Source organism: Suillus subalutaceus, assembly GCF_016647625.1.
Source record: "Suillus subalutaceus strain FC151 chromosome Unknown DFJ58scaffold_190, whole genome shotgun sequence".
Classification (NCBI taxonomy): domain Eukaryota; kingdom Fungi; phylum Basidiomycota; class Agaricomycetes; order Boletales; family Suillaceae; genus Suillus; species Suillus subalutaceus.
The window spans coordinates 54,759-80,286 of NW_024540439.1; the positions used below are offsets into that span (position 1 = coordinate 54,759).

The 25,528-nt window shown below is 48.3% G+C and overlaps 9 protein-coding genes across 9 annotated transcripts; 5 read left to right on the forward strand and 4 right to left on the reverse strand.

Moving 5' to 3' along the window:
• Nucleotides 1-782: 782 nt before the first annotated feature.
• On the forward strand, nt 783-1,789 carry DFJ58DRAFT_719055 (PRP38 family-domain-containing protein; the record flags this gene model as incomplete). Its single annotated transcript, XM_041384561.1, has 5 exons — nt 783-836; nt 884-961; nt 1,037-1,167; nt 1,218-1,333; nt 1,386-1,789. The coding sequence occupies 5 exons, from the start codon at nt 783-785 to the stop codon at nt 1,787-1,789; spliced, it is 783 nt and encodes a 260-aa protein (XP_041237157.1).
• DFJ58DRAFT_818096 (ribosomal protein L15) lies at nt 1,737-2,781 on the reverse strand. Its single transcript, XM_041391836.1, has 5 exons — nt 2,676-2,781; nt 2,459-2,622; nt 2,246-2,405; nt 2,009-2,195; nt 1,737-1,955 (listed from the first exon to the last, which is right to left on the reverse strand). The coding sequence occupies exons 1-5, from the start codon at nt 2,751-2,753 to the stop codon at nt 1,804-1,806; spliced, it is 741 nt and encodes a 246-aa protein (XP_041237158.1). The 5' UTR covers nt 2,754-2,781; the 3' UTR covers nt 1,737-1,803.
• Nucleotides 2,782-4,273: 1,492 nt separating this feature from the next.
• On the reverse strand, nt 4,274-4,613 carry DFJ58DRAFT_818103 (uncharacterized protein; the record flags this gene model as incomplete). The annotated part of the gene is made up of 1 exon (XM_041391837.1): nt 4,274-4,613. A coding segment is annotated over one exon (270 nt), but the record flags the coding sequence as incomplete, so codon positions are not given.
• A 3,941-nt stretch (nt 4,614-8,554) lies between these two features.
• DFJ58DRAFT_669515 (tRNA isopentenyltransferase) lies at nt 8,555-10,438 on the forward strand (the record flags this gene model as incomplete). Its single annotated transcript, XM_041382792.1, has 8 exons — nt 8,555-8,836; nt 8,888-9,270; nt 9,320-9,404; nt 9,453-9,615; nt 9,663-9,875; nt 9,932-9,988; nt 10,037-10,124; nt 10,177-10,438. The coding sequence occupies 8 exons, from the start codon at nt 8,555-8,557 to the stop codon at nt 10,436-10,438; spliced, it is 1,533 nt and encodes a 510-aa protein (XP_041237160.1).
• Nucleotides 10,439-10,896: 458 nt separating this feature from the next.
• DFJ58DRAFT_908433 (uncharacterized protein) lies at nt 10,897-17,037 on the forward strand. The gene is made up of 19 exons (XM_041395109.1): nt 10,897-11,366; nt 11,489-11,849; nt 11,904-12,068; nt 12,126-12,240; nt 12,295-12,355; nt 12,404-12,710; nt 12,763-12,992; nt 13,039-13,162; nt 13,222-13,389; nt 13,442-13,627; nt 13,689-14,172; nt 15,011-15,081; nt 15,227-15,307; nt 15,365-15,490; nt 15,540-15,768; nt 15,824-16,209; nt 16,262-16,321; nt 16,369-16,568; nt 16,624-17,037. Exons 1-19 carry the CDS (start codon nt 11,068-11,070, stop codon nt 16,871-16,873), a joined length of 3,903 nt encoding a protein of 1,300 aa, XP_041237161.1. The 5' UTR covers nt 10,897-11,067; the 3' UTR covers nt 16,874-17,037.
• A 53-nt stretch (nt 17,038-17,090) lies between these two features.
• Nucleotides 17,091-20,218, forward strand: DFJ58DRAFT_169407 (uncharacterized protein). Its single transcript, XM_041379003.1, has 22 exons — nt 17,091-17,269; nt 17,321-17,394; nt 17,457-17,482; nt 17,538-17,605; nt 17,666-17,835; nt 17,891-17,943; nt 17,999-18,015; nt 18,070-18,087; nt 18,137-18,160; nt 18,217-18,386; nt 18,435-18,607; nt 18,659-18,666; nt 18,714-18,805; nt 18,858-18,952; nt 19,000-19,092; nt 19,151-19,281; nt 19,337-19,416; nt 19,466-19,481; nt 19,535-19,615; nt 19,667-19,866; nt 19,921-19,942; nt 20,006-20,218. The coding sequence occupies exons 1-22, from the start codon at nt 17,219-17,221 to the stop codon at nt 20,129-20,131; spliced, it is 1,788 nt and encodes a 595-aa protein (XP_041237162.1). The 5' UTR covers nt 17,091-17,218; the 3' UTR covers nt 20,132-20,218.
• Nucleotides 20,219-20,401: 183 nt separating this feature from the next.
• On the reverse strand, nt 20,402-22,516 carry DFJ58DRAFT_669466 (putative alanine racemase-domain-containing protein; the record flags this gene model as incomplete). Its single annotated transcript, XM_041382791.1, has 10 exons — nt 20,402-20,564; nt 20,619-20,704; nt 20,754-20,924; nt 20,986-21,125; nt 21,184-21,464; nt 21,515-21,715; nt 21,762-21,838; nt 21,888-21,967; nt 22,015-22,300; nt 22,361-22,516. The coding sequence occupies 10 exons, from the start codon at nt 22,514-22,516 to the stop codon at nt 20,402-20,404; spliced, it is 1,641 nt and encodes a 546-aa protein (XP_041237163.1).
• Nucleotides 22,517-22,583: 67 nt separating this feature from the next.
• DFJ58DRAFT_169481 (ligand-effect modulator 3 family) lies at nt 22,584-24,364 on the forward strand. Its single transcript, XM_041379004.1, has 6 exons — nt 22,584-22,764; nt 22,823-22,956; nt 23,010-23,436; nt 23,495-23,824; nt 23,881-24,043; nt 24,093-24,364. The coding sequence occupies exons 1-6, from the start codon at nt 22,662-22,664 to the stop codon at nt 24,130-24,132; spliced, it is 1,197 nt and encodes a 398-aa protein (XP_041237164.1). The 5' UTR covers nt 22,584-22,661; the 3' UTR covers nt 24,133-24,364.
• On the reverse strand, nt 24,021-25,512 carry DFJ58DRAFT_818140 (RNA 3'-terminal phosphate cyclase domain-containing protein). Its single transcript, XM_041391838.1, has 5 exons — nt 25,481-25,512; nt 25,332-25,452; nt 24,540-25,282; nt 24,413-24,489; nt 24,021-24,361 (listed from the first exon to the last, which is right to left on the reverse strand). Exons 1-5 carry the CDS (start codon nt 25,505-25,507, stop codon nt 24,247-24,249), a joined length of 1,083 nt encoding a protein of 360 aa, XP_041237165.1. The 5' UTR covers nt 25,508-25,512; the 3' UTR covers nt 24,021-24,246.
• Nucleotides 25,513-25,528: the final 16 nt, after the last annotated feature.

The window sequence follows — 25,528 nt, forward strand, 5'->3', positions numbered from 1 at the left end:
AGTTCAATCGCCAATCATGGCGCAAGTTTCCGTATCGAGATCGGAATGGAGATGGCCATATAGATGAGGGTAGCTGTGACACAATCGATGTAAATTCTAGTCCAGAAACTGATTGAAAAATGGCAGTAACCAGTGACTGGGTGAAGGTGCGCTTGGGCAGGAGAGTTTGAGACGTCTAAGGGCCATCGTTGGTCCATGGCAAGCGGTATGAAAGTACCCGAAAAGGCGCAATATCCGAGTAGAAGAATTTTGAAGAGTAAAACACCATTCGGGGCAATGATATATGTGGGGTCGATAGGTCATTGAGTAAACGTGGTGATAAGCTTCGCCCTTATTCGCGGCGTTTTAAGCGGGAAATGAGCACGATACAATTCACTATGATCACTGATTGGACAGGTGCTAGTAGCATCAGGGGTTGATCCTTCGTGGTGGCACGTAACCAGTGACTGGCACGTTATCCTGGCGCGGGGCCAGTCGCCAGGATGGAATGAATTATACGACTATCCGTTGAGGCTATCCTTCCAATGGCCACCAGATTTTTAAATATCGAAGGCGGAGCCTGGCAAGTACAGAAATGTGTCCAATTGATAATCGGGCACGTGGAAGACATAAGGAAAACATAAGGTGAATGGCAGAAAGATGGCGACAACAAAAGCACTTACATACACTTACGTAAAGACTATGTTCTCTTTTTTTTTGCACTGAACTTTATGTAGCACTTTACATAAGTTAGATTCCGTGAATCAAGAAGTGGTTACATACTCTGGCAACCGACCACCATCATGGCCAATACCACTGTCAAGGGTGCAATTGCCATCCATGGCCAAAACCCTCAGGCGAGTATTTGCGGTACACGTTTTGATGATAGCTGACAATAGCATAGTTTCTAGTCGAGACCGTTATCCGCAATCGAATATGGGAATCAAATTATTGGAAGGAGCATTGCTTCGCTTTGACTGGTGTGTCTGCCACGTTTTCTAAGACGTCCAACTCACCCTTTTCAATATAGCGGAGTCTCTTATTGACCAGGCTATAGCGCTTAGGTGCATTGGGGGTGTTTTATGGCAATCAACGCCCTACAGAGTTCCTGTGCTTGCTCCTGAAATTGCTCCAACTCCAACCGGAAAAGGAGATATTGATAGAATATCTACAGGCAGACGAGTTCAAGTGAGCATTATCATATGTGCCGCCTGCTGATTGCTGATGGATGTGCCTAGATATATGAGGGCATTAGCCGCCATGTACATACGAATGACCTTCAGTGCAGTGGAAGTGTACGAGCTTCTTGAACCATTAATGAAGGACTTTAGAAAGCTTCGATACCGCGACATGGGTATGTCGATCTTCATTTTTTTTTCGTTGGTATGCGTCTTACACCCTGACAGCAGGGTATTCACTAACTCATTTTGATGAATTCATATATTCGCTCCTCACTGAGGAACGAGTCTGTGACATCATTCTTCCCCGTAAAGCCAAGCGCTCGATACTTGAAGAGAACGGCGAGATTGGCCCTCGGAAGAGTCGCTTGCTTGATGCTATGGAAGGCAAGAGTGAACATGGTAGTGACAGGAGTCGTAGTTCCAGTCGAAGTAGGAGTAGGAGCCCCAGTAAGAGCCCATACCGGTCACGGAGCCCCAGCGTTAGTCGGAGCAGAAGTCGATCTCCGTCAGAGAACGGTCGATACGTATCACGAAGTCCTTCTCGTTCTCCATCTCGTTCGCCCGACCGTTCTCGCAGTGGAAGTATGTCTCCAGATAGGATGAACATCGAACCCATGAATGTATTATAGTCTACCTAGCATATCTACACCTTTTTGAGGCCCTTAGTATCGAAAGTCTGGTCCTTGAAAGAGAGCAACTGCTTAGACAGTTCCTTCCATCGCTCCTCCACTTTTGGGTTTTTCACAATAGCTTCAGGAGAAAGATATCCTCGGTTGCGCCAGTTAGTGTACCACACTTGAAGACATAACTTTCAGAAATAATCAAAGTCAAGGGAGGGAGAGACTCACAAATGTCCGTGCGACGAGTTGGTGCTGCTGAAATACGATCTGCACGGCCTTTGACACAATCACGAAGAGCCAATGGGTTGTAGTATTGGCAGAAGACACTTCCTCCAACGGACTCGACCGCTTTGATGGCACTTTGAGATGCACGGGAAGGAGCAATATGAATGGGCGTTTTCAAAAATGGAGCATTCTACGTAACGGTGAGTTGTACTAGAACGATGTCCGAGAATAGAAACATACGTCGCCCAGAAGTTTAATTCCATCGTGTACATTATGAATGCATCCGCTCAACAGCAATTCGCGGGCTGTGATAGGGTTCTCAGGCGATGATTGTAGTCGACCTTGGTCGATCCAATACTGTATCCGGTCCAGGTTAATGGGCGCGTACACCTTCCGGTTGCTTAACGGACCTGTCAGATGGTTATAAAACTAGTTAGAATAGAGAGCACTCACGGATTTACAAAGCCTTTCTTCGGGAACCTCTTCGTAATCGGTGTCTGACCACCCTCGAATCCAGCTTTCGGTTTGCCATTACCTGCGCGAGCCTTCTGGCCCTTGTGACCTCGTCCGGACGTTCCTCCGCGACCAGAGCCTTGACCTCTACCAAGGCGTTTTTGCTGCCGAATAAGGCATTAGAAAATGTCGAATCAGAAACGATGACAATGCCAACCGCGTGCTGTGAGTTTGGTCCGGGCGAAAGATTCGAAAGTGTTATTCGAGCCGTCCTTGAGCGGAATACAGACGACATGTCCGCTAAAAGTAGAAGTCTAAGCAGTGGTTGTCTCTCGAAAATTCCCTGGCTCCCACGTGCATGCTTATGGCATGCATGAGACATTTGCCCTGTGGTTATACCTTCATGTTCATGTTCTTTTCGTTTATTCGTCCTCCCACAGGCTTCGACTTTTGTCGACATTTCTCTTTGCTTTTCTGCGTTCGTAGTGCCCAATTCTTGGCCCGCGGTTATTACACTTGTGCATCTTGGGTACTTTGCTGAGTCTTGCCATTCGCAGTTCGAAATGGATATTTCTGCACAAGCGGCGCGCGTCTGTTATGTCCCGCGTGCTCGATGAGGCTTAATGCCCTCCTCATGCCGTTGACCATGCTATTGATTCATATTTATTGTCCCGAATTGCATCCACATGTCTACGCAACCGCGACCACTTTCTGCTCCAGTCCACGTTGTGTTTGCACCCCGCTTCCTGTGTACGTTGCGGTTCAATTGAATGCCGTGCCATTGTTACGTTTGATGGTTCCTGTCTTTGCATTAATGTTGACGGGCAGGTACAGGTGTTTGGACGCCCACACTTCGAATTTGAAAGATACAACATTGCACTGTCTTTAGTCGCTATTTCCCTCTCTCACTTGTTCACATGCCCTCTGCTGCTTATTGTGCGGCTGTGTTACAACGCGATGATCTTCTGTGGGTCCACCATTCCTCGGACTACTCCACAAATTGTATGCAGCGTCTGCATTTGGTGATTGTGAAGGAGACCGCTTGCACTTTTGTCCGGAAGACTGTACGATGACATGAAATCAGCCGCCCTTGATGCCATCTTGCATCATTTCTCCGCTCCTCGTGCACTGCGGAGCTCGTTTCATAACGTTCGTTACACGATCATTTGTTATTTGAGCAACTGATTGATGCTTCTTCACTCAAGTACTCGACACTCAACTCGTGTTTAAAGCTAAAGTTGTGTGGGGCCATGATCGCAAGCTCATTTTTGCGACGTTTATGGCATCTGATCGCCACCACCTTACGTGCTCCTCCTCTTCTGGATACACTCCGAGTCGGCGAGCAGAGAATGGGCAATTTGCGGGGCAGTGAAATTAGTGACCTTGAGTAATAATGAGTTTTGTGCAGAACATGCCTTTAAAACATTGCGCTGACGCCGTTATCAATAGTCTACTATGGAAAGCCAGGCAATTTTCGAAGCCGCTTTCGTTACGTGCGTTATTAAAGATGGCAAGAGCTTCTAGGAGACTCTTAACACCGTTTTTACTTGTCCTGACTCCCATGATAAGTGGGGCCGGGAAAGGAGGCATAATCCGCTGTGATCATGTCTAATTAGGCAACTGCACGGATAAACTCCTGGGTGTCAGCACTACTACCTGCACCCATACCCTCGAAGTGGGTCCGCGTTTTTGCACGGATGGATGGGTAAACAATCACACAGCAACCCGATATAGATTGAGTGGACAACCGATTGGGAAATATGAGATATTGGATCCAATAGGATGTAGCACCGCCAACAATAATCGCAATCATGTCCATGCGGTGCGTCTCGTCGATCTGCAATCAAGTTGAGAGCAAAGCGATAGGGGAGGATAAGCAGACCATTTACCGCCTTCTTGGACCCAATTGGCCCACAACGTACTGCTCTCCAGGTTGCTTGAAGTCCATGAGAAGGTGTTCGACTCCCATTCTTTCCGGGACTGGGACTTTGTTCGTGATCACGTCCATTCCAGTGCATACTTGCATGGAGTCAGCGTCACGGTTGATGATCCTCGCGTCTCCACCCTGCATTCCCTGAGCAAGCTTCAGAGCCAGCTCGACAGACAGCTTGGACTTTCCGACGCCCGTAGTCCCACAAATCGTGGTTATATTGGCCTGAGAGTCGACAGCAGATCTCGGGCGTCGAAGGCCATTACTGTCTATAGTGTGTCAGCCGAATATGTGTAGCAAAGCCCGCTATCATCATTTTTGAAGTTCTAGTGTTGTTGGCAGGACTCGGGTGGAGTTTTTCCAGGTGTTCCGTACCACTGGTACCTTTCCTTTGCGTGAGTTCTGCCGTGGACCGGGTATCCGAAACTCGCGAAGATGTAATTTAGATATGACAACACAATTTGAATTAGGTTTAATTCAATAGAATATGAAAACCGACGTCCCTGCTAAGCACGCCCCCTCGCGTCCGAGTAACTGATCAACGACAATTTCGAACGTCTGGAGCGAGTTGACATCAGCTCAAATCGTTACTACTGGAAATGCAAACATTGAGGCGACACTGATATATAACTGCATGGTGATCAATGAACCGATTTACGTAGAATCCTTGCAATATAGACGTCCAGAGAATGATGGAATTGAAGTCCGCGCGGTACAAACTGAGTGTCGGATATTGGGTGTGAGTGAGCCCCGCGGATGACTCGGATATTGCAATTAATGACAATGTCATTATGGTTGTCAAGGATTGGACCGGTGCGGCGGCCCCAGTCAAGGTCCTCAAGTCACGCCCAGCTACATCACAGGAAAATCATGTTGTGACCCTTGAGGAGACGACTCACGCACTAGAAGGGACCCGCGCTGCATTCAAAGTGTCCGAGGAGTCAGGACAGGACTGCTTGCTTGCGCAGTATCATCCGCGTCGCGCGCGCTGGTGCTCGATCGTAACGGTGCTTGCGCGCCGAGTCCCCGACTCCGACAACTTGTGTCAGGACCTGTTACGCCCAGGTATCCCATGCTTGACCGGGTGTTTGCCACCCTTTGCGCAGCTTGGTCAGTAGGAGTAGAGCCTTCGGGCGTTGTCGTATGTAGCATTCATCGTTAGGTTGAGGCCTGTGAGTCTGTGACACGAGCTTCCGTCTGCCAGAGGCAAGCACATTGTCAGCCGCGCCAGTCCACCGGTAAGCGGGATCGGTGTAGAAGGTGTTGTGACGAGCGACGAAGTTACCCTCGTCGACTGTGCTAGAATATGGATGGAAAAGATGTAGGCACGGGATAAGCAGGTGCATGGATACTGACCCCATGACATGAATGAGTTAGGATGCACACCATACGATCGAGCGAGCCGGATGCACCGAATGCTGCCAGGTCTTGATCCAGCACTTAACCCTCGAATTACGTTTCCCCTCGTAAAAACTGTATGCTGTCCTAGAATCACATATTTCTTCGTCACGGTTCGTGTGATGCCTTGATCAACATGATCCTCGCCTTATTTGACAAACCAGTCAAGAAGTTGCAGTACAGATCGGTGAACGTTGCCTCTGTCGCAGGAAAAGGTAGGGCGACTGTGCGTCCCAGTTGTCCCAATCGAGAACATTTCCGCAGATTTGAGTGGTCAGCAATCATTGCGAAGACGGGGAGAAAGAGCAAGTACCTCATTATATCACCTGAAGAGATTTTAACCAACACTCCACACAGCCTCAGCACTTTACAGTGCGTCAGGGATGGTCTGTATAGATTCTCGATCGAGGAAAACGTGACTATAATCTGACCAGTATCTGATATTTGAATCTGCATTCCAGATCGCCTCCTTGTATTTCGCCTGCAAGATGAGCGTGATATTTGCTTTGAGGTGTCTCGCGAACTACCACTTCTCGTCTGCAAAATATCAGTTCGTACGACGGACAGCTTTCACAAACACTCACACCAGGTTGCATCAAGTGAAGCATTGGCAACTGTATCAGCTTGGCTCGTTTGGGTAAGAGTCCTAAATTTTGCTACTCAGATGCAGCTTTGCCAACGAGGGCATACACTTCTGGTCGAATGCCAATAAATGTGGTCAAAACATTGGCTGATTCTGCTAAGACGCAATGACAGCGCACATTAACTGAAGGATCTAACCTGAAAATGATACACATACCTGAGGACTCCGTCCTCCTTCGAACGAAAGGTAGAATGGACAGGGAGCTGGGTACCTGCCTTGACAGACTGACACATCGAGATGACGAGCGCCTTCATGCAAATGTCCGAACGAACGGCATGAGGTCACAAATGAGTCTAAGACATTTACACAAACCAGCAGGAACAATGGCGCTCGCAGAAACCGGTCCTGAGAGAGATATGAAAGATGGAATCGACTTTTCATAGATTGGGAAAAGTTCTGGAGATTGATGACGAGGCAGGCCGCAGAAGGACCCGAATCGTTCAAGATAAGTCTGATCTGAATCATGCTTCCAATAGCATAATCCTGCGAATGAAAAAGGCCCACCTCGCTGTTCCACAAATGAAGCCAAACGTCAAACTGCATTTCGCAGCCCGTTCCTCGTCCCTCGCTAATACCAATCTGCCAGGTCTGGCGACAGCCTGTTCTGAGCCCAAATTGGCACCACACGCATAATCGGGATGATCAGAGTCTGATTTAAGGGACATTGCACAGTGATGTACACACCTAGAACCTAGTAGTTGTGAACAAAGGCATGTGAGTTTAATGGGCACAGCTTTGCATACGTGCTGACTGACGCACGGGAATTGGTATTCAACAGCCAATTGAAGGCTTCCACACTCAGCTGTTCAAGTTGTTGGAATTTTGCCAACCGGTTTGACAAAAGTGGTGGTGCCTCGACAGAACTCACGCGAAAGGAAGGTGGCAGAGCCTGGCGGAACTGGAGGGTACTCAAGACTGACATGGTTGAGTCAGCCTCGCTGGCTGACTGCATGCTAGAACTTCTTCGCTGCGCCAAGAAGATGTTCCAGTTGACTAAGCGAAGTTGCGAACAGGACTACTGTGTTGGCTTTTGGCTGCAGGTGAGATTGAAAAAAATCTCAGATGACCTGCAGGTTTATGATAAGCAAGTTACATTCGCTGGCAGTTAGTAGGCGGACAGCTTTTCTTGGTGGAAAAACCTTCCAATCAAATCCGGTGACCCACTCGAGGTCTTTGCTGTGACAATCCTACTAGGCCTCTCAATTGTAGGGCATGCAGACGAAGTAGCGCGCACATTCTCTGATCGGATGACAGAGGCGGACGAATGTCATGACGATGATCGTTAGGAATGTCGTACTAGTCTGCGCCTAGAGTTTTGCCAATTACAACTGGCAGAATTGGTCGGGGATCAAAACAAACTCACGCCTAAGCTGCTTGATCCGGTTCTCAAGATCTCAAGGTATCCCCATATCGATCAGATCGCCGTCTAGGAGCGGAGAAGCATATTAACGCTCAAATCACGCCTTGAGAGCAGGTCACAGCCAGGTGCAGATAGGATACTTTAGCGTAGTCTACATTTTTTACTAAAAAAAACTTCTTAAATCAGTCGAACTTCATTGGTTTTCAAGAAAATCGTCCATTTAGGGGTTTGTGGCTTATATAAGCGTTACACTTTGCTGGCGGGCGCAGTGGCCAACGTGCCTTAACACAACATATCTCTTGAATCGGCCGTGCTACACAGGCCTTGCACGCGGTGAATATTTGCATTTCCAGAAGTAGCGGTTTAGGCTGATCTCAACTCGTCACAGGCGTTCAAAATACTATTCTCGATCAGTGATGCGAGGGGGCGTCTTCCAGCATGCGCCATCTTACTTTAGGGACGTCGGTTTTCATGTTCTATGCAATCCAAACCAAATTCAAACTGTCTTATCAGGTCTGAATTACATCTCCGCGAGTTTTGGATACCCTGGAGTTCTGCCAGACTCCAGTGCAAGTTCTGCCGCAAACCAGGCACAACCAGTTTTACCACTAGTCCGGTTTGCAAAATTGCCGAATTTTGCCAACAACATTAGAAAAATGATGGTAGCTGGCTTTGCCACGTAAGCTTGCATTATGGCTTATATTCGGCTGACACACGATAGATAACAGCCTTCGACGCTGGAGATCTCCCGCTTCTGCCTCAGAAATGTCAACTCTCAAACCAATAATCACGATTTGTGGGACTACGGGCGTCGGAAAGTCCAAACTGTCCATCGAGCTGGCTCTGAAGCTTGCTCAGGGAATGCACGGGTGGAAAGGCGCGAGGATCATCAACGCTGACTCTATGCAAGTATACACCGGAATGGACGTGATCACGAACAAAGTCCCAGTCGCGGAAAGAATGGGAGTCGAGCACCTTCTCATGGACTTCAAGCAGCCTGGGGAGCAGTACGTAGTGGGCCAATGGGTCCAAGACGCTATCAAGGCGGTAAATGCTCTGCTTGTCTTCCCTGTCGCTTTACTCTCAACTTGATTGCAGATCGACGAGACGCACCGCATGGATATGATTCCGATTATTGTTGGCGGTACATCCTATTGGATCCAACATCTCATATTTCCGAATCGGTTGCCCACTCCAGGGCAATCTTTATCTGATTCTGTCGCACAGTCCATTGCCAACTTACCTCCCGAACTCCTTGAGCTATTCAATGCGCTTCCAGAGCATCCTCCATCTGCAGCATCTCACCCTCAGGATGCGCTGTTGCTGCACAACCTTCTCACTGCGCTCGACGAACCAGTTGCTCAGCGATGGCATTGGAGAGATACACGCAAAGTCATGGGAAGCCTTCGTGTAATCAAAGACACTGGGAAGGCCCCGAGCGAAATTATCATCGAGCAGTCTAAAACTGCGTTGATTCCAAGGTTTGAATTCTCCTATTAGTGGTGTGGTATTTTCACCAAAGTAGCGTAGGTATCGAACTCTGTGTTTCTGGGTATATGCCGAGCCTTCTATCTTGAACGAGCGCTTGGACGCAAGGGTAGATGATATGATCAAGGTCAATAAGGTCTTAATCGGTCGACTGCATACTAACAGGCTCGTTCAGGAAGGGCTGTTGAATGAAATCAAAGAACTCCGAGCGATCGCTTCCTCCCCCGCACGCAGTTCGCCTGATGCAGTGGAAAAAAAACCTGCAGTGGTCACAGGACCGTCCGACGAATCAGCTGCAAAGCAGACTGATTATACTGTCGGTATATATCAGTCTATTGGTGAATTTTGTCAACTTTTTTTTACAACACCAACTTACAACACCTAGGATACAAAGAGTTTCACGATTATCTCGCTTCTCCAGAGCCCTCCGAGAAGCTTTTTGCGTCCGCCGTGGAGCAAATGAAGTACGGAACGAGGCAATACGCTAAGCGTCAGATACGGTGGTTAAAGAACAAGCTTCTTCCTGCTATCTATAGCGCGAATGGCGGTAGTGATCATGCGGCAGCCCTCCTCCCTGTTTACCTTCTAGACGCCACTGGTAAGTTTACTATCTTTGCATATCAAATCTCAGGTGGGGTGATTTATTCCCGGCAGAACTCGGCGACCAGTGGACATCTTGTGTTCTCAACCAAGGTGAACGTATCACTGAAGGTATATACTCTCTGTCTACCTCGCGCTTGCACTGATAGATCCTGACAGCTTTCCTCGGCAATGAGACATTACTCGATCCCCTATCGTTGTCTGAAAGAGCGCGGGAGATGCTAACGATCGACGTCAAACCTACGAGGTATTTCCATCCTGTTTTGGCATCCTCAATATTTTAGCCAACAACTTGGTAGTCCTACAGAAATATTGCGGGCGCGTAAGAAGGTCGTGTGCCCTGCATGTACCCTTGATCCATCACAGCCCTTCATGGTCGAAGCTGGCTCTCAGTGGGAAGCCCACCGACGCTCCCGTACTCATAGAAGACATGCCTCGAGAGATAAGAAAATGCATGGACAGTCGGTCACCCGGCGCGCTACCGTCCATAGCGACATTCCCAGCAAGGTTGACGCTGAAGATCAGCAAGACCAGCAAGATCAGCATCGTTCTATCGTATAGACGAGGTCTACTTTCTTACGCACAGTTCGTCATTCCTTCCGGCATTGATTTACCGATAAGCATCATCGTTTTTGAATATCACTTTCGGGAGCTCTTTTCGTTTCAAGCGGTTATACTCCCGGTAGTTCCTGTTTGCTTATTTATCCCACGCAATGATCTTTGGAGGAGGCGGGCTAATTTTCCTCCTGCGCCGAGGTTATTATCGATGGGTTCGTCCAGAACGACTTATATTGCGTATCCACGATGCACTGATATGACCAAATATTACTATGAGGCTAGCGGAGCAGTCTCCCTGTCTTGTTTTCTTGAAACATCTTCTCATCTAGTTTTATCTGGAGCAATGTTGGGTACGGGAAGCCAAAGAAGCACGCCTGAATGAGTGAACGTTGTGAATTGAGTAGTAGTTGTATCGACGGACAAACGTTGTGCTGTAGTTTCGTGAAAAATTGTGGTTGAGTGCGATGTTGATGTCGTCGTCCCACATCTCGCTTGCCACTACTGTCACAGCACCCTCAGCGAGTGCTGCGACCATTGCCCCTCATTACCTTAACTGCTCCTTTCGAATCCACTTTCAGAGGCGGAACCAGTGACGGCTTCCTGTAACCCGACTTTCTCTTCACTTTTCAATCATGACTTCCATGGCGGATGTTCCGGTGTACATGTTACCTGGAGTACCGGTGGTGCAACCACCTCATCTCGAGGGTCTTTCAGATCCGTCTCTTTCAACTGAAATTTTACCAGGTCCACCTTCCCTGCTGTCTGTTCAGCAGGCTGCGCACAAGCGCGACCCAAAGAAACCAGGAGCTTTTGTGTCATATCTCCCAGCATCTGATCCAGGCACCACCTACTCTGGATTAATGGCTTCCACTGCCCTCAGTACCACAGATGCTGAAGGGCAACGGCGCAAACGTGCTAGGGTCGACAAAGGGTAAGTCATCGTATTCCATCTGGTTCCAACGCTAATCATCTCTGCTGTTGTGCTGCAAAAACGATCCACCCTCGTCCCCCTTCAAAATTTGCCACGTCGCTGTTCGCTTATCCTCAAAAAAGAACCGCAAATGGGAGGGCTCAACGTGCATCTGCTCGCAACTTGAATAGCAGTGCTATTCCTCCCTCGGATCTCATTGTCGCTGAAGCATCTTCTCGCCAGCCCAGTATACCCGCACTCCAAGACTCCGACCCTTTTCTGATAAACCATGACTTTGACGAGCTTTCAATTTCTCGAGCCACCTCCGCTCCCGCTCTCGATGAACCCTTGCCGCCCCAGCTGCCTCCTCCAGTCGTATCAAATGGAAGAGGAAGACCGAGAAAAGACAAAGGAAAAGGAAAAGAGACTGAGAAACACTCTGTAAAGATAAAGGAGGAGCCAATGACCACGTACTCGCTCTCTCCTGACCCTTCACTTCCACTGGTGCGCATTTGGTCCCTTACTTACGATCATACCCCTCATTGCTGTGTCGTTTAGTTGAACGAGGATCACTGCTCATCCTGTCGGTCATTGGGAGCTCTGGTATATTGTGATGGATGTCCACGAGCCTTTCATCTCTGGTGCCTGGACCCACCAATGGAAACCATGGACTTGCCGGAACTCGGCGAAAGGTGGTTTTGTCCTGGTTGCACGATTCGGAAGGTGTGTTTGTTCCATTGCTAGGACTTTGTACAAAGATTTCATCCCATGCTACAACAGCGTCCACCGATTAAACCCCCTCCTTCCTTCATGTCGCCCCTCATTCATCAAGCACAGACAAACATTCCGAAGGAATTCCAGCTTCCAGAAGATGTTAGAGGTTTCTTCAAGGACGGTATGTCTCTTCATGGCCGGTTTTTTGTCAATAGTCTCATTGTCGATGAACTAGTTGCTACTGGTTCCAATGGGTGTTACATTGATAGCTCAGAGATCAAACCACCTCGCCTGAAGTGAGAGTGAAATTCCACATGTCTCCATTCGTTACTCAATGCTTGTAGCCGCCATGGTCAGCTCGAGGAACGTGAACCTTACCGTCTCAAGGACAAGAACGGTGTCCCTGTACTTTGCTTTCGTTGCGGAACATCTACCCTTCCCAGTGTTGTTGATGTATCTGCTCCACCATCAAAGCGTTCCAGGAGGTCAACCTCGTCCTCCCATAGTGCCACTCCCGAAGTTTGGAGAAGCATGGTGTCCTGCGATTACTGCAGTCTTCATTGGCATTTAGATTGTCTCGACCCGCCTCTCGTGGCTATGCCTCCGTTCAATAAGAAGTGGATGTGTCCCAACCACGCAGATCACGTTTTGGTAAGTTCTCACAGTCCTTTGGTTGGGCTTGCACGATTCACTGTGCTCTCAGCAACCCAAGCGTCGCGTTCCCAAACAAAATCCACCCATGATAGACATCACAAAACCGCGCCAGTTCAATAATGGCAACATCGACATCGTCCACCCACAGGGCACTTCGATGGCAGAGAAGTTAGTCCTTGATGAAATCCTTATCAATGGCCGAAGATATAGGGTTCCGGAGAAAGTGATCATGCTCGATTTCTGGAATAAGATCAGCAAGGATCAGCATCTTGATCAAAGGTATGTGTGTAGCATTGATGGGTAACGGTCGTTAATGCGGGAATAGGCCACCGGTGTCCGCGATGTCTTCGCCTCTCACGTCCCTGAGCTCTTTGGACGATTTTGATGAAAGCATTGGCACATTACCAGAAGGTCCTCTTATCTCACGAGATGAATTGCATGCTGCTCAGGTAAGAACCGTTTGAGGGGTTCCATCATCACACCATTTCAGGGTTAACACGGTTTATAGGCATTGTGCAATTTCCAGCGAATGCTGACCATACAAACAGAGCAGAGACATGCTCCTATCGGTAGTTCAAGGAATCTCGTTGATTCCAGTACGCAAACGGAAGCAGAGTTACCACCTGCGATACCTTTACCCCCGCAGGTGGAGGCATTGAGAGCGTCTACTAACAAGGTATGTTGATTGATCGCCTGCATATTTGTGTCACTGAGGAAGGTTCTTGCAGCGCAAAGCACCTATGAAGTCCGCTCTCCTTGCGGCTGAGAATGGTTCCGCCGCCAAGTTGTCAGTACAAACTCCTCTTGACCAGTCGGCTCCGGTGCGGCCCAAGAGGGCGCGAACTACGGTGAAACAGGAGGCGGAGGAAATCAATTTACGTCTGCCTGATAACTCCGAGAAGCAAGTAGAGGCTGTGAGTGCTATGGATTTCTTCGGGCCTGTCACTTACGTGTGTATGCTCCCGAATTTTGTAGCAAGGGAAGTCCACGAGGATTACTCGCCAACGCCGGAAGGCCAGACCATCGGAAACAGCAAAGGATGAGGGTGCATTCGTGGCAAGTGCCCAGGCCCCTACGCCGGCATCTAATTCCATGATCCGATCTGTGGGTCCTGATACTTCTGACTTGAGTAGTGCTTCGATATTGCCCACCTCCAATCCTCACAAAGTCAATACACCTATTACTCCCAAGGCCTCAGTCACAATCACACAGTCTACCCAGTCTGCTACTCCAACGTTGAAGATACGATTACCGCGACTGAGTGCTGTCAGCGCTGCAGTACATTCGAATGCTGCACCACCCGTGACGGCACCTGCACACACTGCAGCAAGTTCCAAAGAACAACCTCGCCCGAAGCGCCGGTTACGACGACAGACTTCTGACACTGCTACTGTCTCATTAAGCGGCACGTCTTCATCTGCAACTGACGGTGGTGACGATTTTGAGCCAAACAAACCCAGTAAGGTTTTCATTTCTTGCTATCCATCTAAATTTTAATGTAGGATTTCCAGGAGCTAAGCCACCCAAGAGAATGCGTGGATGAGTTCCATGGACTACATGTTGCACGTTGACATGCAGTACAAAAAGGATGGGGTGTAGAAGATTATATATATCTTGTCACATCGAAGGTTAACATAAATCTTGATAATAGGGTGTTTGTTTTGTTTGGCTATGTTAGGAACCCATTGAAAAGATGAACCATATAGGCACCCACTTCCGACTGATCAATTGACAGTATGGTGTTATAAAGTACTCATCGTCCAGTATTGCAGTGCGGTTATCTTGTTATTCTACCACACCCGGGCTTCGACGTTGATGATGATCCACTTTCCTTTGTTATGGCTTGTGCTCGAGAATCACAGCAAATATTGATGTGACCTGTTGACATAGCACCTGCAATGACCATTGGTTTGCATAGTGCAGTTTTGCTTATGGTTCAGTTGCCTCTATTCTTGAGCATGTACTGACTCGCTGTTTTTTACCCTATAGTCACCTACATATACAAATAGCATTCCTTCACCGCCGATCTGGGGCCCGTTATCGTGTCGTTTGCATCACCAGTTCACTTCGAAAATGACACCCGTTGAACACCATCTTTTTACTTGTTGCTTTGGTTTCCGTCAGGAAGTTATTGTGAACCCTGATAACATTACCATCTCGGCCGAAAGATCCTTCGAGCTATGCCGTGTTCATCGCCATATATGCATGACATACGACGCCCGTGTCGCAACTTTCCAAGGGGCTCGGCAAATGGTCGATCAAGGCAATTATCGTATGCCTTCTCGCGATGCTCTCAGCCGATGGGCCTGCAATGGATCTGCAATCCTTCGGTATTCAAATTACGTATATTCATTCTCTTTGCAAGAGGGTGATTTTTCATCCAACTTTGGAACCGCCGACATTTTTTTGACCAGTTATGTTATGCGTGCTATATCTACTGGACTGTCATTGTTCAACCAAAGTACTGGTCTGTCTTTTTACCTGGCTCGATAATGTCGCCGCCAGTTGTTCAGTACGTTGTTCCCAAGGGGCCTACCATACTTGCAGGTCGCGAGTCCGTTGATCTTCCGGGTTACGACCTATGGCTGCACTTTGTGAGTTTCACTCAGCCGCTTGGTTCTCAGTCCCTCTAATAAGGGGAACGTTTTTAGGTGGACAACGTCCATGCATTCGAGGGGTCCATTGACATCGAGCGTTTTCACGACGCCCTGGCAAGCACTTTGCAGATGTACCCTCATGCTGCGGGGAAACTGTGCACGACCGGCGGTCGTTGGTTTGTAGGTATTACGGAGCTTTGCATGACCGGCCGAGACTCAAAGACTTCAGATCCAGCTGACAAATTCCGGACTGGCTGTAGAAGCCGAGGATCGCAAGGAAGAGTTGTCCACTTCTTTTATTCAAGGAGACTGGGTCATTCAAGACGACCTTTCTCCCTTGCTCAGTCAACTACCGGCAGATGCTATCATTGTCAATGGTAGTGCTTCTTTGGTTCGTTTCAAGATAACAACGTTCAAGGATAGGACATGTCTTGCGGTATCCTGGCACCACACTCTCGGTAGGTCTTTTACATAACTTATGAATCATTTTCTCATGAGGGTCGGAAATGGCAGGAGATGCGGTAGCGCTTTGTCGGTTCATGCAGACATTATCCCTGTTCTATCAAAGGGTCGAGCCAGATTTCTCTCCTCCAACTTTCGACAAACACCAGTACCGAACCCCGGAGCCATCTACGTCCTCGGACGTTCTTCCACTGATGCCTCATCTGTGGGCCTCTTACCCTTTCGATGAGCTCGAGGCCAAATATGCTGATGCCTGCGAGGATCTGAGAAACCTAAGATGGAGATTTCATGAACATCATCTTCATGCACTCCACTCCATGCTCAGTGTCAATGGGGAGGGCTATCTTTCGTGGCACGATTGCCTCACAGCATATATCGTCACTCTGTTGAATCGTTCTATGCCTAGGCCCATTCGCATGGTCACGAATGTCGCTAATGTGAGGTTTTCTGTAAACATTCCAGATTGTTTCTGACCGCCAGACGCTGCAGTTTCGGCGTGTTGAAGCTCACTATATCGCAAGCAATGTTGCAGGGAATGTTATCCAGAATGTCTGTGGCACATTCTACGCAGCGAGTGTTTATTCATCCGCCCATAGATCCCGACCGGAACCCTGCCATCTCATATGCGAGGTATCGCCATTGCCGTGCGGGAATCGATCGATCGTTGCCGTGACCGGATGTTCCTCGAGGATTGGATGGCTGTGGCAAGCGATATCATGCTAACGACTGCCAATGCTGGGAAATCTTTCTTCTTTGCTTCGCGCCCTGGCGTGATGACAATCAACTCTAATGTTGCGTATGAGTTTTCTGGGTCTTTCTTAAACACACAATCCTCACTGTTCACTTGGCAGGATTGATTGGTGTGACGCTCACTTCGGATTTCCTGATTCTTCCAGTTTTTTCACAACTGGGAGTTTGAAGTTCTATTTTCGGCCCTTCAAATCGAACCCTACGCTATGCGATGGCACTTGGCGACCTCGAAAAGGCTCGGTAGACGTTTCTATGGGTGTTCCGAGAGTACTGAAGGCTAAGCTTTTGGACCGCCTAGCATTGGATTTTGAGACCATCCTTTATCGGTCACCATGGGACACCGAGCTGTGAATGGATGCTAATGCCCAGCCAGGAGTGAATATTATGTATGCGCCAACATATCGTTGCGCGCTGTATATGACCCTTGTTCATTACAAAGGAAGCACTTGTACACGATATTGGCACTATCTTGTTCTTCGCTCGTTGACGAATTGAAAAAAAAATCACGCCATGAGAAAAGGGTCTGTTCTGAAATCCAGAGCGGTCCTTGAGAGTCAGTCCTTGGAGTCACTACTGAAATAATTATAGCGCCAGCATTGCATGCGTCCGAGTGCCGGATCCCTTATCGCTTAACATTCGTTCCTTGTTCATTCCATCTATATTTAACCAATAGTCTGACATCATCTTATCATTGTGATGAGTGCACCTTTGGAGAATCTTGTTAAAGAGTGGCTTCGCCTCGATCCAGTGCGTGCCAGAGGCTGCTACTTAGGATGATGTTGCTCACAGTTACCCTAGAATGAATCCACAAGAAAGGATGTGGAACACCTGTGGAATAATAACGCCATCGGCGAGTTGGAAAGACGTATGAGGTGTGTTACCACTGTAGCATTACGGTCCTGGCAAAGATATGCTGATCATGAGACGCGCATAGGACACGCATAGAATTCGGCACCGCAGGTGTGGATGTTCATTGTTAGCTCAGTCTGACACCCTGAGGTTTAAATTTACAAAGGTTTGAGGGGAAAGATGGAGGCCGGATGGTCTCGCATGAATGACCTGATCGTGATTCAGGCATCCCAGGTGGGTTGATCAAGAGGTTAAAATCGTTGAGAATATGACGTAGCTAACCCCTTGCGAAAGGGCTTGTGTGCCTATGTCCTCGAACACGTTGAGAATGCTGCTACCCGTGGAGTAGTCATAGGACATGACCACCGTCACAACTCGGAGAGATGGGCTCAACTTACTGCAGCTGCTTTCATCGCCAATAATGTCAAGGTTTACCTGCACACTGGACTTGTACACACTCCGATGTACGGCATTAACCCTTTTGCGATTGCTTCTGATGTAGATCAGCCATGTTCTAAGGGTTCCATTTTCCGTAAAAGCGCTCAATGCTGCCTGCGGAGTCATGATCACAGGTACGTTGCACTTTTTGTTACAGAGTTGCGCGTCTTCAAGCTGATTCCGATCTAGCAAGCCACAACCCGAAGGTCAGGCAGACGTTATGTGTTTGGAGTCTGTAGCTCATTGAAGTTCTCCTATAGCAAGACAATGGTTACAAGGTTCGACCCTGATTACAACTCTCATGGTGCTCCACTTACCGTTGGCTAGGTTTATTGGGAAAATGCAGTCCAAGTGACACATGTGGCTTGTGTTTCTATCCTTTACCACTAATCGTTTTCCTCTTTCAGATCATAGGGCCGCACGATGTCGGAATCGCACAGTCCATTATGCAACATTTGGAGCCTAGAGTGCATGATGCTTCTCAAGTAATTGAATCGGGCCTGTGCATCGATTGTACGGAAGAGATGAAAAAAGGGTACTTCCATTCTCTCAGCAATCTGCGCGCAAAGATGTTATCGTAAGTCGTTGGCTACCACCTGTCATTCTGACCCTAATGAGTCATTAGGTTTGACGGAGCTTCAGTGGCGTTCGTAAACACATCTATGCATGGCGTTGGGGATCCATTTACATCTCGAGCCTTCGAGATTGCCGGATTTTCGCCTTATACGCCTGTCAAAGAACAGCAGCACCCTGATCCCGAATTTCCAACAGTGAAGTTCCCAAACCCTGAAGAAAAGGGTAATGTCTCTCCATTTCCTGTGATTATAGCCCTGACGACCAAGCTTGCAGGCGCACTTGTATGCTGAATTTTGTGTGTTTGGAGCACCGACTGACTTGTTTTCAGGATCTAGCCATAGCCACGGCGAACGCTAAAGGGGCATCGTACGTCCTTGCGCAGGACCCAGACGCAGATCGCTTCTCCGCGGCTGAAAATTGGTATGCATGAGGCATTTTGTACTGGCTGACTTCATAAGAGATCGATCTATAGTGACGGAAAGTGGGTAACGTTCACTGGTGATCAACTCGGAACATTGTTTGCCTATCATGTATTCGAGACCTACAAGGCTTCCAGCAAGCCAATAGGTAAGTCCGGCATGATTCGTCGCCAGCCTGCCTGAACATATCTTTAGGCAAGTTGGCCATGGTTGCTTCGACAGTCAGCTCCAAGATGATTGAAGCCATGGCGCAAATCGAAGGGTTTCGCTTTGTTGATTGTCTCACAGGTGCGCACTGCATGATAGGTTTTCTTCGAGGCGCTAGAAACGATTCGTGTCGTCCCAGGCTTCAAGTTCATTGGCAATACTGCTCTAGATCTTGTCCAGGCCGGGTATGAAGTACCATTTGGATATGAGGAAGCCATAGGGTACATGTTTGGTTCTGAAATCAGAGATAAAGATGGGGTGGCCGCAACTGTGAGTCGCCCTAGCAGCTAACCGGTTCTTCTTCTTTCTCATCCAGATCATCTAGATGGTATTTGCACAACTTGCTGCAAGCTTACGGGCGCGAGGCACCACAGTAAGCGCACATTTGCAAGAACTATATCGAAGGTGAGCCGTCCTCACCATTGTCGTGGCCACGAGTTTATCGTGAACCAAGATATGGATATTTCGAGGTCCGTATGCACTCGTCCATCTCCGTGGATATCATCTTATGGATTCCGAAAAGACGAGCAACAGCTATTTCATCTGCACCGACCCTCTTCTCATAGAGAATATCTTTAGAAAAATTCGCTCTTCTGGTGATATGGTATTGTTCAGCGTGATTAGAATGGCAAGGAATAAACATCATCGTTGACAGGGCTCATCTCAAGGACGCTCCTATCCGTCCTCAATTGGCGGGTTGCAGATACGGAGTGTTGTCGATCTTACGGAAGGGCACGGTTACGATAGTACGAACGCACCCACTTATCAGCCCAAATTACCGTTGTCCTTGGGACATATGATCCAGTTCAGAGCATCATCCGATTCAGACGACTCTCGGATTGTTCTGACCATTAGGTGAGTTAAGGTGACTGTAGTTGCAACTACGTGCCATGTTCATTTTCTGCACAGGACAAGTGGGACCGAACCAAAGGTAAAGGCTCTTGGTATCCTCATATAGTGACGTGTCTGAGCTTCTCCGTATCAACCTGCCTAGATCAAGTACTACCTCGAAGGCAGTGGGAGCAACCGGCAAGCTGTGCACAGTTTACTTGGTGGTGTAGTAGATGACCTAGCAGAAGATTGGATGAATGCCGCTGAGAACGGACTAGGTCGGCCATGATTTGAATATTGTAAACCCACTTCATGATGTTTGCCATTATTCTGTACTGTAGCCACGAAGCTGACCGCGCGCATAAGTTGAAGTGTGATAGCGTGGCTTAGCATGAATCCGCAAGATGGATTAGGTAGATAATTCTTTCCCTCAAGATAGGCCACTCTCACGCACAGGCATCATCAATAATTCCCATTTGTACCGAGCAAGTCGGATAAGATGCTCTGCAGCCACTCATGTCCCGATGAATCTGCGGGAACCGCTTGTATTGCTGGGATCTTACGAATGATGTTGATGTTCACAGCTAATTCTGTGACCAGATAGAATCGACGAAAGGGAATTGGAACATGGCGTTCTCTTCCTTCGACTAGCATCAAGCCTCTTCGACGTTTCCCATATATCAACAGTGACTTCCCGCTCAAGCATAGACGCCGCTAGTAATCTGTCTCAAACATGGGCATGAACGTCAAACAGATATCAATGAAAAACTCCGCACCTTGCCACTTTCATCAAGTGAATGAGGTCGTCTGCTGTTATAGATGGGTCTTCTTGGCGTTGACGCACAAAGTCTTCTTGAATGTGCTGTTTGAAAGTCAGCCATGCAAGATGCGCTGTCCGATATCACACATACCTGCGACGTCTCCTCTGCGACTTGTACAGTTCCAAAACACCGTTTCGCAGCCGCAAGGAAAGAACGGTATGCCGCTAGCTTCACAGTATCGGGTATCTTTATCTGGTCTCTCGGTTTATACAGATTGTCCTTGAGCGAGGGTTTCGTTTCCAGGGGTATAGTGAATCCCGTCTGTCACGGAAAGTATGAGCAAGTGGCTTGGAACCATACCGAAGGACGATATCTATATTACCTGGAAGAAGGCACTTTTCCGACCATCGCATAGCACAATCGTAACTATGTCTGTCGGAAATGAGAATTTACTGAATGGGAAGGAGTATTCGAGTGTCTGAGCATCCATGACCTCCTGGACAGCCCTGATGTTCATGATGCCTGCAAAGCCATGTCAACATGAGACGCTAAAGCCAGAAGGAACCGTTAGACTTGATACCTTTTTCTACAAGCTTGCCCTCTTGCACGCCATTCTCTGTTAGCAGTAAGGTGGTCCCTTGAGGGACCTGCAGATAGCCCGAGTGCAAATCCTCATCCTTGCTTTCAGGACTAAAGCTTTCCTTGTTAAGAAGATCCAGGGAGAGGGGCACGGTAAGATACTGCGGTAGCAAATCAGAAAGTACATGGTGAAGGGTAGGTAGTGCGGGTGATGACGGTGTGGGTGAAGGAAAACGTGACAAAGTGAGGGACGGAGGTAGGAGGGGCATGGCCCGAGTGTAGCTGTATCTGGTATGAGACGAACTCGTTTGACAGACAAGGGAAAAACTGACACTTTTGCAGAAAGCTCGAGAACAAGCCACTGTGCTGCGACTTCATCGCCTCCGAGGGCCTCGTTGGCAATCCAGTTGATAAGTTCATCTCGAACAGTCGCTAACTCCCCCGTGGGCGACGCATCATCTGTAGATTGCGCTTTATGGCACAGAACATGGAGTGATGGGACCATCGGAGAAGAAACAGCTTCTGAATCAAGACTGCACCAGATTGAGCATCAGTCACAAAGATGGTCTGTGCACTCACGATTCGGACGTCAGAATTCCAATAAACGTAACGACGTCAGTAGCTTTAAGTGACTGAGCGGCCTCGTTGTCATAAATCTAACGAATCACGAATGAGCCACGTTTCTGGTCAATCATGCATGTCTACCTTGACTTGGACGCCGATATGGGGCGCATTTGGCACGGGAAACTTATGAGGTTGAGGTGGGCTTTTACTAGAAGAGCTACCTGTGAAGGTCAGATGCAAGCACTTCGATTCATCACGTCAAACTTACCATAATGCGATCTGCTAGTCAACTCTTCTGTTCTCCAATCCGTCTGTCCTGGTACCGTGACGGCCCATAAAGCAGTAGCTTCTTTAAGGTCACAGTAATCAAAACTCGAAGGCCATTCACTAGCAGGCATATCCTGCGAGATCCCCCAACCACCACATTTATTTTCGTTCAAGCTCGCGAGATACATCTCCGGCGAAGACGAAGTGTCCTGTACCATGCCATGAAATCGTACCAAAGATCTATGTGCGAATGATTCAGGGGAATGGTTCACATCCAACGGAAGGACCTAGTACATCAGGGTCAATAACGGTGCTTCCAATGCAAGATTCCATAGATCCCAACCAACCTCGCGAAGCGTATCATCAGAATTTAGAAAGACATCTGAAAAATGGCGAGCGACGACAGCGGGGAACTGATCGATATCCCCGGTGTGTTCTTCATAGAGTTCTTGGACTACTTTTGTAGGATCATTGATAGCATCTATGAGAAAGGCGGATACCATGATGAATAGCGGAACTGGTTTACGGCGGGCGCGTTTAGCGGCGCGCCTCCACGCAAGCCGTTCGGCGTTACTAAGCATCCGGTTGCATCATCCGTGACTGCGCCAAAGCCGAGCCAAAGCGACTTGAACTTCACCACGACCAACCATGCCTCTCTTCAACCGCTCAAAGAAGCGTAGCGACTCCTCCGAAAATGGCCAAGATCAGAATGGAGGGAAGAAGGAGAAAGGAAGCTGGAGGAAACCAGCAAGTTAGTTCATCTGCTCAAGAACCCTTGGGAAGACTCTGACGTCTGCTTATTACGCTAGATACTGCGTTCAAACAGCAGCGTCTTAAGGCGTGGCAGCCTATCTTGACGCCAAAAACTGTTCTCCCTACCCTGTTCATTATTGGGATTATCTTTGCACCGATTGGCGGCTTGTTGGTGTGGGGCAGCAGCCTTGTGAGTTCTAGGTTACCTTGTGCTGTTCATTATCCACAACTGTGATCGAAAAGGTGTCGGAAATGACATTCGACTATACGACTTGCTGGAATCTGACAAGTTCGACGTCGCCCAGCAGCCTCACCTTCACGGACATGCCTTACACGTATAGCCTACGATCATCAGACTCGGACAAAACGATCACACCTCCCCAATTCGCTTACTACTATAATGACACAGCACCAGAGGCCCAGAAACATTCATGCTACATCAACTTCGACGTCGTATCTGACCTGGCTGCCCCAGTATTCCAGTATTACAAGCTCACTAACTTCTACCAGAACAACCGTCGATATGTCCAGAGTTTGGATACCTCTCAATTGCAGGGTGACTATGTCTCCGCGAGTACTCTCAGTGGCAGTAATTGCCAGCCTCTTGGCTCCAATGCAGACGGAAAGGCTATCTACCCCTGCGGATTGATCGCTAACTCTGTTTTTAATGGTGCGTCTCACTGACTACAGTGCAATGTCTAGGATTCTGATGACCTAATGTTGTACAGACACTTTCTCTAACCTTACGTTTATGGGTGACTCGTCAGGCAATTCCAACTATACTTTCACATCTTCTGGCATCGCCTGGCCTGGCGAGGCTAAGAAATACAGCGCAACGTCAGGTTACACCAATAACTTGGATGAGGTTGTACCTCCTCCGAACTGGGCGCTGCGGTTCCCAAGCTACCCCAACGCTAGTTCCATACCAAACCTGCAAGCGGACGAGCATTTCCAAAACTGGATGCGGACGTCAGGTTTGCCGACGTTTAGCAAGCTTTATGGGCGCAACGATACTGGGACCCTACTTGCGGGCCAATATCAAGTCCTTGTCTATATGAGTATGGTCGTCGTCACTGCAACTGCTTCTGTTTCTGACTGCTGCGCTCGTTTTCAGATTATCCGGTTCAGGGCTACAAGGGAACGAAATCTCTCATCATTTCCACGGTGTCTTGGATAGGTGGGAAGAACCCATTCTTGGGTTGGGCGTACGTTGCAGCGTCGGCTGTCTTTGTGTTCCTTGCATTAGCGGGCACTATCCGACACGTTCTCAAGCCGAGGTATGGTGCTTTGTCATGTATTATGAGACTATGGCTAAATGCAGTGCAGACGTTTGGGAGATATGTCATTGCTATCTTGGAACCGATAGAGCGTGTTGGATTTCATGAACACTCGTATGTACTGGAGGCTGGCCGATTTGACCCTGTAATATCATTTTATGAACTTACCCCCGCCGCACATCATATATTATCTATTCCATGGGTTAGAGTGAAGGGGTATAACCGATGCCGTCGCAGCTTATAATGACGAAACCTGATGGATTCTCCTCGAGATGAAATGTAGCGCCGGACATTTGTTCCGCTATTTTTATTGCAGTTCTATGGAAAGATTCGAGTTATGGTAGATTAATGTGAAAAGTACGGCCTTACCTTGAGTGATCTGTGAGAGGTCCGGTCTTCACTGTTGAGCGGCCCTTTGCTAGGGCTAGGAAGATAATAATCTGGTCCTGAGGTTCGAAATTTAGCGGACTGAACTCCAACTGAGCAAATCGTTGACCTGTAGATACTCATCCACGCATCCACCATGACGAAGATTACGAAGGAGTTCCTCTGCAGCTTCATTTCCAATCTCTTCTGGAGCCTTACTCTTCGTGCTAACTGAAGATCCCCCTATCACGCACCCATTATCAGTATCAGCGACTAACAAGATCCCCCCTCCACTGCCAAACGCCTCTTCCTGGGCCTCTCTGACAGCATTGATCCGGATAGCAGTAGGAGAAACACCTCCAGCGAGTAGTGTAGCACGCGCAGCATTTTTCATGCGTTCTGCAAGAATGAAAGGAAGCCCTCCGACCCGTGCTTCACCTCTGATGAGTCGAACAGGGCCCCTCTCTGTAAGGGTTACTGGAGGAAGTGCCTCGGTTAGCGAGGGAACACTGCAAAATACGGCTCCGCCTCCTTTGGGGAAGTAACCTCGCCGCATAATCTTGAGCGCAATATCCACGCCAAAATGACGTTTCATGAAGGGCAAGAAAACATTCTGGGTATAATCTATTTGAGGAGCTTGTGATGCATTGGTCCCTCCGCGGAGAGTTAGTTGCGAAGGCGAAGTGGGCGAGGAAGAAAATAGTAAACACGGCAGGGAGACTTGGAGAAGCAGGGTTGTCGAGCCTGCTGTTCCGGGATCAGCAGTTAATATTTTAGGTAGTTCTATTTTCCCGGGTTTGAATGTGATGCTTGTGGATGCCAAGTGCACGCCTTCTGTTTCGGCTGAACAGATGGTGGCTGCAAGATTGATCCCTACGAGTCGGAGTCAGCTACACTGAGATACAAAGCCGATAACGCATACCTGCTTCATGCTGTTTTCGGAGACCCGGAGGTCTTCGGTTATGGCGAACATTTGGTATGGATATTGGTTTTGACAATAGTGCAGAGAGAGCGACAGCGTTACGAAGGATTTGTCCAGCCACCTTCACAAAAGCTTCCATCAATATGCACCAGACTATGCACGATGGTGGAAGTCATGCACCTGTGTTGCATTCCAAA

Bases quoted from the DNA above. Each gene is read 5' to 3' on its own strand.
- DFJ58DRAFT_818096 (XM_041391836.1), bottom strand. From the start codon at position 2,753: ATGTCGTCTGTATTCCGCTCAAGGACGGCTCGAATAACACTTTCGAAT. The intron at 2,406-2,458 runs GTGAGTGCTCTC...AGGTCCGTTAAG, and splicing joins AAGAAAGGCTTTGTAAATCC to CAACCGGAAGGTGTACGCGC. The intron at 1,956-2,008 runs GTGAGTCTCTCC...TATGTCTTCAAG, and splicing joins AACTCGTCGCACGGACATTT to TGTGGTACACTAACTGGCGC.
- DFJ58DRAFT_908433 (XM_041395109.1), top strand. From the start codon at position 11,068: ATGACTTCCATGGCGGATGTTCCGGTGTACATGTTACCTGGAGTACCG. The intron at 15,308-15,364 runs GTGAGTTTCACT...GAACGTTTTTAG, and splicing joins ACGACCTATGGCTGCACTTT to GTGGACAACGTCCATGCATT. The intron at 16,569-16,623 runs GTATGAGTTTTC...TTCACTTGGCAG, and splicing joins ACAATCAACTCTAATGTTGC to GATTGATTGGTGTGACGCTC.
- DFJ58DRAFT_169407 (XM_041379003.1), top strand. From the start codon at position 17,219: ATGAGTGCACCTTTGGAGAATCTTGTTAAAGAGTGGCTTCGCCTCGAT. The intron at 18,161-18,216 runs GTGACACATGTG...TTCCTCTTTCAG, and splicing joins ATTGGGAAAATGCAGTCCAA to ATCATAGGGCCGCACGATGT. The intron at 18,953-18,999 runs GTAAGTCCGGCA...ACATATCTTTAG, and splicing joins GGCTTCCAGCAAGCCAATAG to GCAAGTTGGCCATGGTTGCT.
- DFJ58DRAFT_169481 (XM_041379004.1), top strand. From the start codon at position 22,662: ATGCCTCTCTTCAACCGCTCAAAGAAGCGTAGCGACTCCTCCGAAAAT. The intron at 22,957-23,009 runs GTGAGTTCTAGG...GTGATCGAAAAG, and splicing joins TGGTGTGGGGCAGCAGCCTT to GTGTCGGAAATGACATTCGA. The intron at 23,437-23,494 runs GTGCGTCTCACT...AATGTTGTACAG, and splicing joins CGCTAACTCTGTTTTTAATG to ACACTTTCTCTAACCTTACG.
- DFJ58DRAFT_818140 (XM_041391838.1), bottom strand. From the start codon at position 25,507: ATGACTTCCACCATCGTGCATAGTCTG. The intron at 25,283-25,331 runs GTATGCGTTATC...TCCGACTCGTAG, and splicing joins CCGAAAACAGCATGAAGCAG to GGATCAATCTTGCAGCCACC. The intron at 24,362-24,412 runs GTAAGGCCGTAC...ATCTTTCCATAG, and splicing joins CCTCTCACAGATCACTCAAG to AACTGCAATAAAAATAGCGG.